This window comes from Melanaphis sacchari, unplaced genomic scaffold, assembly GCF_002803265.2.
Source record: "Melanaphis sacchari strain LSU unplaced genomic scaffold, SCAv2.0 Contig1876_pilon_pilon, whole genome shotgun sequence".
In the NCBI taxonomy this organism is placed as follows: domain Eukaryota; kingdom Metazoa; phylum Arthropoda; class Insecta; order Hemiptera; family Aphididae; genus Melanaphis; species Melanaphis sacchari.
Window position 1 is genome coordinate 1 of NW_020270899.1, and position 8367 is coordinate 8367.

The window sequence follows — 8367 nt, forward strand, 5'->3', positions numbered from 1 at the left end:
ATTAACTAATTCGCACTTTAACTCGTACATGGTGAAACTGGGCCTTAGTAATTTTAAAGTTATTTATGATAATACAAACATTTCCACGTCGTGATTCGAAAACTTCACTAATATCTAAATCCATATTTAGTAAATATAAGTTCTAGCAGCGGCGTATTTAGGAATTGTTATAGGGAGGGGATGAGCCATTGAATTTCGCACATAAAAGTGGGGGGGCTTCGCCCCCCACACCCCCCTTCAGGTTATCATAACTTGATCACTAAATACTCTTCAGTTTATACTTTACACACTATATATTATATTCTACACTAAGTACCAATTATTCATTTTTTTGGTTAATAACAATAACATAATGATTATTATTAATTAAATCTGAAATAAATTTCAATTTTTAATTCTTTGAAATTACTCATTAATAATTACCATCTTACTACCAACATTCAACATCAATGTCCAATAATACAATAAGAAATATTAGTATCATAAATATTTTTTTTATTATAATAATTATAAATTAGAACATTTAACAATATAAATAAGTATTGTTCATTAATCATTTGTTAAATTAAAAATATTTTCAGACTTATATACTTAAACTTTGATACTTTACATTTATAATACAAAATCAAATTTTCTCTGTTTAGTTGCCAGTTCATCAATTACTTCATTAATATTTATGTCTATTGTCCGATGAACTGATAAAAGTGCTAGTCCGTTAAGACGTTCCTAATACAATAAAAATAAAAATAATTAATAATATATTAGATAATAATAAAATATTATAAATTATAATATTGTATAGTAATATTAGGGAATAATATAAGAAAAACCTCATTCATTGAATTTCTACAATAGGATTTTAAACGTTTTAATGTAGAAAAGCTCCGTTCAGGTGTAGCTGTAGAAACAGGCAAAGTAACTAATATTTTAAACAAAAAATGGATGTTTGGATAAATATCTTTATCGCAGTTTTGTAAAGCATCTAATCCATTTTTTGTTAAACTTTCACAGCTTGAAGCAAGTTTTAGTTTCCACATTTTGAGTTCAGCCAAAACATTGTGTTTATCGATAATAGGCGAATACAGATCAACTAATTTTTGAAATTCTATTTTATCTTTATCGGTAAACTCTGAATGAAATAAGCATTCAAAACCTAGGGATTTCAGTAAGAGTTTTGTAAATAAAATAGAAGTATACCTTTTAATTATTACAATAATTTACAACTAATATTTTGGTGTTACCTATTAAAATGTTTTTATGGTTTATAAATCTTTCCTTGAGTTGAGATATAAAATGATCTATATAAGGCAAAAATATTGTCACTCGAAAATAATCTTCATCTGATTTTATATTTTGAGGATTAGCTCTATTAGTTTGTTTTGTTGTTATACGTTTTTTATTGATAGTAATCTCAAATATATCTGCTGATTTCTATAAGTGATTAGGTACTTAGATTAAATAAAAATATAAAATAAACATTAAGTTTTTATATTACCTTTACTTCATTAAAAATTAATTTAAATTCTTTTTCTGAAGCTTCCCGCATATCTGTTAATACACTTATAACATTTTCAATTAAATCTATTGTTTTTTTTAAATCAATTTTTTCTTTCTGCAACTGTTTGCAAATTGGCAAGCCATATGAAAATAGTACCTAAAATAAAACAACTACTATTAAATATGTTCAAATTAATACATTTATATATCTACAATCTACATAGCTATGTATTTCAGATTTTATTAAATTTTATATTTTACCTTAGTAACATATAGTGAAACCATAAACTCAGAGTCTTGAATATTCTTCAGAAGCATACAGGCATCAGTGGCAGATGTATCTTTCCATTCTGAAGCGATATAACTTAAGGATTTGACAACATAAGGATAAAGTTCACAGAAATCATTCAATGCATCGTACCTTTGCACCCATCGAGTGGCACAAAGTCTTTTAAGTGTAGTAACATTGGGTGTATGGTCTGCTTTCTCAATTTCATTTTGTAGTACATTATTTCTTTTAGGTGTATTAAAAAAGACATGTAGTTTTTCAACTATTCCAAGACAATTTCTTATCGGTCTAATGTTGCTTGACGAGGACACAGCTAAATTGAGGGAGTGTGCAGAACAATGGACATATAATGCTCTGGGAAATTGATCATTAATTATTTTCTGTACACCTCTAAATTCACCAGCCATATTGCTGGCCCCGTCATATCCTTGACCGTACATGAACTCACAGTTTAATCCACAGTCACTTAAACCTTAAACAAAAATGGTTAAATTAAAACTAAAATTGAATAATTTATTATAAATTATAAAATATTTTACCTCTTAATATAGAAGTTGCTAAGTCTTTTCCTGTTAAACTATGTATAGAGAAAAACTGGAGAAAGCTCTCATTTAGTATATTTTTACTATCGACATACCTCACACATATAGATAATTGCTCAGTTGTCGAAATGTCTGTTGTTTCATCTGCTAGCACAGAAAAACATTCAGACATATTTATTTTGTCAACAATTTTTTTTAAAATTATTTTGTTGCAAGCTTCAATGATTTGATTTTGTATTCCTGGACTAATGTACTTATTCCGTTTACCTGGTCCTTCAAGTACTGTTTTTAGATAATCATCCCCTTTAGCTCTATATTTTAAAATAGCCCTAAAGTTTCCTTCATTACACTTATCATCTAAATGATTAAAATTGAATTTTTTTAACTGTTTTAAATTAATACAAAATAGATGTAAACAATTACCACTTATATCAATTTGGCCATGATCACGGTGTCCTCTTAAAGAAATATCTTCTCGACCACAAAGTAAGATACATTGAATAATCGGTACCAAACGTTTCCTATTTTCTTGTATTTGAATAACTCTATAAATTATTAAATATTGAAATTTTAAAAATTTAATTCATAATTATAGACATTTACAAAATATACCAAACTAGCCTAACTTACCTATCATTATCGATTTGTTGTATTATTGGCAATTTTCTTTTTTCAAAGACATCCAAAAAATTTTCTGCATCTAACACAGCTTCTATATGGTACTTTTTTTTAGAATGGGCCCGGAAATCCTTAATAATTTAATACACCTTATTAATTATTATTTTACTAGTTTTTATACTTTCATATTATTAACAAGTAAAATTATTTACTTGTAGAGCATCTTTATACTTTATAAAGGGATTAACAACGAGCTGTCCAAGTGGTTGATTTCCAATTCCTCCATATTTGGAAAATGCAACACAATATTTACAATAACCCCCTTGTCTAATTTTTGAATATGCTAACCAAGGAAATAAATTCATCCACGACGACTGAAATTTTAATTTTCTTTTTTTATTTTCTATAACTGGAAAAGTAAAATTGTTAGGAGGAACCCAAATGTGTTTCAAAACCTATTCAAAAAACAATAAATTAGGAATTGTTTATAATTTCATCTTAATTAATTGTAGTATTTATAATATATATAAATATAATTTCAGTTTCTAACTCTCAAAGTCTAAAATCTAAATGCTTGCAAAACATAATACTTAATACAGTGCTGTAGGCAAACATTTTTTTTGGGGGGCATATGTCCCAGACCCCAGTGATCGTCTGGTTATTTCACTGTTATAATAATATATTATATTACTTAGCTACTTATATTAAATGTTACCTTTAGTTTTTCCTCATTTGTTAATGATTTTGATGTATTAGTAAATAAAGAAATGTCATCTACATAAATCTCAGAATCCTTAATACTTTTATCAATATTACTAGTATTATCACCAGGAGCATTCTAATACAAATTAAAACAATAAAACATAATATACATTAGGTACTTTGCAAAACATTTATATCAACAATAATATATGACATAATTATACAAATATTAAGTGCCCGAGTGCCCCCCCTAAGGTTAGTTTATATATTTAGTTTTCAGTTTTCACTAATATGTAAGACATAGGTAGTATAACTATAATACTATAATAAGTATAACAATATGTGACTTAGATTTTGAATTCAAATTTTATTTGACTTAAATAATTTAATTGATTTTAGTTCTTACTAGTGGTTGTGGGCTAGCCACTGATTTTTTTGATAGTATCTTTTTCACTGGTACCTAATTGAGTGATCAAAAATCAATAAGACAATAATAATTATTAATAGATACGTTTTAAAAACGAAATAATTTATATTAATTAAATATTATCGAGATTAATAATTATATATATTTCTTTTACTTACATCTTCATTTTCCACATGAATATTTGTCTTCTTTTGTTGTGGCTTAAAAAAAGAATCTAGTGTATGTGTATTTCGTTTCATTTCAATTTAAAATCAACAGTTTAACACAGAAGATCAAAATTAAAAATGCAATTATTATAAACTGGCAACTGCTCGTGTTTAGCCTGCGAATACGAATGTTGTTTTTCCAAACAAATAAATATCAAATATGCCGATAGCCTGATTACGTGGAATATATTAGACCATCTGACCATTCCATAATAATATAATAAATTGATTTTGCTATTTTAGTTCTAGTCTAAAAATATCTTGTTTTTATATTACAAAGTTACAACTGTACAGTAATAAGTAATAACTAATGACTAACGGCCCGCATACAAGCATAATAGAATAGTAATCGGACAGAAATAGCATTAACTCGCCGCACTAGCTACGACATAGCGGTTTTAGTGGCGTAATAATAGGCTATTAATAACCTTTTAACTTATTTTTTTTTTACTTTATTTACAAAAATAAAAAATACAATAAGATAATAAATGCTAAACACAATTTAGTGTCTAGGTATATTATATAGGTAAATTCTTTAATAATAGAAAAAAAAATACCAAGGGGGGGGGATTGATCCCCCTAATCCCCCCCCGTAAATACGCCGCTGAAATACATAGTTGCATACCATATTTATACATATAAATGTATTATGTATAGTTTTATATAATTATAAATATTATAATATGAGTTTTTAATTATAACAACATCCAAGTCCAAATCATGACTTCAAACAAAATAAGTATTTTAAGTATGTCCTATTGCATCAGTAAAAAAATTTTCATAATATATTCTGAGTAGTGAATTATTGTTAATCATTTAGTTGATTTTAGTAAATTAAAATAATCTAGTCACTAAGATTAAGATATGTATGGTAAACTAAATTTAAAAGAAAATTGATCATTTTTAAAATTCATAATTTAATTTTAATAAATGTGATGATATTTGAAATGTGTATAATTTTGTTATCAAGACAAATTATTGTTGTCATTTATTAGGTAGGTACATTTTTATATAAAATAAGCGACTCATTGAGATATGTATCATACTATTATGTATGGTAAACTAAATTTACAAAACTAAAATTACTAGTTTGCTATATTTATTACACTATTAAATATGATAATAACCAATTACTTAAATATTAAGATTCAAGTATTCATATGAATTAATTAGTTAAAAATAGTTGCTTTTGTGTAAATAACCTTATAAAATATAACCGCAAGACTTTAAAAAGTTATAAATTCTATAATTTTTTTGACACAAACCAGCAATAAACTATACAATATAATAAAATTTATTAAGTAAATTTATGAATTCTATGTAATTATTACTTATGAGCAAGAAATTAAAATAAAATAAAGTTAAATACATTAATAAATCTAAAATTTTCAGCTAAAATTTGCTGATTTTTATCATTTTTCATGAAAATAAAAATGTATCATCAAATGTTACAGTATCAATAAGGACAATAAAATTTAATGAAAAAAATTGATATCACATTTGCAGTCTTAGATACCTACAATGACTTTTAGAGTAGTTAAACATTTACTTTAATCTAATTAGCTACCATACATTTCAATAAACTTTTGTCTAAAACTGAAGAAAATGAATTATATCCAAAACAGATTTAATTTAAATCAATGGTATAATATGCATAAAAAATATACATACAAAATGTATAGTTGTATACTTACATATAATTATAAATATTATAATATGAATTTTTAATTTAATTATAATAACATCAAAGTCCCAATCATGACATCAAACATAATAAGTAAGTATTTCAAATATTTCAAATTGCATCAGTAAAAAATTATAATATATTCTGAGGTGAATTAATGTTGTCATTTAGTACATTTTAGTATAAAACAAATGACCCATCAAGATATGTATGGTAAACTAAATTATTAGTTTACTATATTTATTATACTATTAAATGAGACCAATGTTTAAACAAATTACTTAAAAATTATGTTTAAGTATTCATATAAACAAATTAGTTAAAAATAGTTGCTTCTGTGTGAATAACATTATAAAATATAAGTGCTAGTCTTTAGAAGTTATATCAATATAGGTACTAATTGTTTACAACACTCGTAATATTTTAATTTATTAGCTACAAATAATATTACCTATGTGTATATTTATATTAAACTTGATTGATAAATTAACTTACAGAATTTTGGTTCATGCCAGAGGTTATCTAGTTCAATCAAATAATAAATCATAATATAGGTATTTACTATTTTGCTACATTTATTACAACATTATAAATGCGATCTATGTTTGAACAAATTAGTAAAAAATAATGATAAGGCTCATAATATGCTCAAAATTGTGGTCTTTGTATGAATAACTTTATAAAATAAAATTGCAAGACTTTAAAAATTTATAAATTCTATAATTTTATTAACACAGACCAACAAAAAAAACATATATGCAAATATTTATTAGTGTTATTTTATCTCAATAAAATATTGTCTTAAAATTATTAAAGAAAATATATTATATCCAATAATATTTTTAATTTAAATCAATGAGCTAAATACAAATTAAATAAACAAAGAATACACATTGAATTGTGATAAAAAAACTAATTTGGTGATGAACAAAAATATAATTTTTTTATGATCCAAGCAAGAAATATAAAGTACCTTCAAAGTGTAAATAGATAACAATCAGTTGACAAAAATTCAAACGCACTAATTACAATGACTTAAAAACATCAACTTGATTGAAATAAATAAATAATTAGAAATGTATTTAGATTTAAATTAACTTTTAAGTTATAACTGGTCTAAAAACTTATAAGTAAGAAACTAAGAACTAAGAAGTGTTATTAATTTCATGTTATCACTTATCAACAAACAACCACGTGGTACCTAATCATTTATCACTATTATTATATAATAATACGGTATAATTTGGTAGGTATCATAGGAAATATTAAATAATTTTAAGGTTATAAATCATATCTTTAAACTTATATCACTATTATCATTGATAAAATAATTGAATAATACAAAACGCTATTATCACAGTCTTAGACTCTTATAGGTTATACCTACATATTAATATATTATTTTATTTTACAAAGTCATCGATTGTCAGATTAAGAAATGCAATTAGGACACCATAAATAAAAATAATCTCTAATTGGTAATAATATCAAACGATAATACTGATATACGTTTTGTAATGACTACTGTTTACTATAATAAATTGATAATTACATACCCAGATTATTAAGGTTGTACAACAGAAGCACTTTTAGTGTTATTCACTGTAGAAATTTAATAATTTAACACCAATATTCAGATGTCGATAACTCATTCAATTATTAAGATATTTTTGTTAATGACCCGTCAAAATTCATTTAAAATTAAGCTGTGCACAAATCGTATTTCAAAAATATATGTTCCCATTTGAATTTTAAAAGTTACCCCTAAAATTTCCCCTTTTTAATAAATAAAAAAAAAAATTTATATCAAATTATTTTAGCTTATATGATTCAAAAAGGTTTTCACATAGGTCATTTTTTCCTAATTTAAATATATCATGCTGAAATCTGCTGTCACATGAAATTTGGAACACCCTGTATAGACATGAGTGAGTGAGTAATCTATGGTTATCATAAGCTGTGTGGCGATACCGTAGTATCACCACTACTACGTTTATATTGTACGTCCGAATTATTGTACCGCGTACCAGAATTATTGTAAATAAATTATTGTAACGCTCGCCGAATCATTGTGTCGCGACTAATCTCGCGTGCCAATCGCGTTCTCGATTTTGTCACCACGCTCCCCTGTTCCATCATGTACAACTCGCACGGTGTTAACGACGCCTCGCGCGACGCACCGACGAGTTAAGGCCTTCCCACACTAAATACGTCGATGTCCGTTGCGATGACGTACGTCAACGTACTCTTTTTGAATTTAACGTATTCAAATACGAATCCGCACACCAGGTACGACGCGTCAAGGCGGGCACAATGACCAAACTGTTGAGAAGCGTCAAGACGCTAAAGACTAGCCTCTCTACCCAGGATGGGGGCCTCAAATTGCTTTTCCAGAAGGCCGC

At 25.9% G+C, this 8367-nt stretch overlaps 1 protein-coding gene across 3 annotated transcripts; it reads right to left on the minus strand.

The window, feature by feature from the left end:
- Positions 1-588: 588 nt before the first annotated feature.
- Positions 589-4311, minus strand: LOC112592706 (zinc finger MYM-type protein 1-like). 3 transcript variants are annotated; one of them, XM_025336861.1, is made up of 13 exons: positions 4234-4311; positions 4055-4108; positions 3662-3784; positions 3159-3401; positions 2959-3077; positions 2752-2873; positions 2596-2685; positions 2326-2472; positions 1759-2258; positions 1496-1654; positions 1242-1431; positions 831-1153; positions 589-726 (listed from the first exon to the last, which is right to left on the minus strand). In XM_025336861.1, exons 4-13 carry the CDS (start codon positions 3309-3311, stop codon positions 613-615), a joined length of 1917 nt encoding a protein of 638 aa, XP_025192646.1. In that variant the 5' UTR covers positions 3312-3401; positions 3662-3784; positions 4055-4108; positions 4234-4311; the 3' UTR covers positions 589-612. The 3 variants fall into 3 exon arrangements, with proteins under 3 accessions (XP_025192646.1, XP_025192644.1, XP_025192645.1); XM_025336859.1 differs by having other exon boundaries at positions 2326-2685; XM_025336860.1 differs by lacking the exon at positions 3662-3784 and having other exon boundaries at positions 2326-2685.
- Between the last annotated feature and the right edge of the window lie 4056 nt (positions 4312-8367).

What these genes read in the sequence shown, in the direction of transcription:
- LOC112592706 (XM_025336860.1), bottom strand. Translation starts at nt 3,311, where the DNA reads ATGAATTTATTTCCTTGGTTAGCATATTCAAAAATTAGACAAGGGGGT. An exon ending in AGTATAAAGATGCTCTACAA is followed by an intron (nt 3,078 to 3,158) that starts GTAAATAATTTT and finishes TAAATTATTAAG; the next exon opens with GATTTCCGGGCCCATTCTAA. An exon ending in CCATAAAAACATTTTAATAG is followed by an intron (nt 1,154 to 1,241) that starts GTAACACCAAAA and finishes TGAAATCCCTAG; the next exon opens with GTTTTGAATGCTTATTTCAT.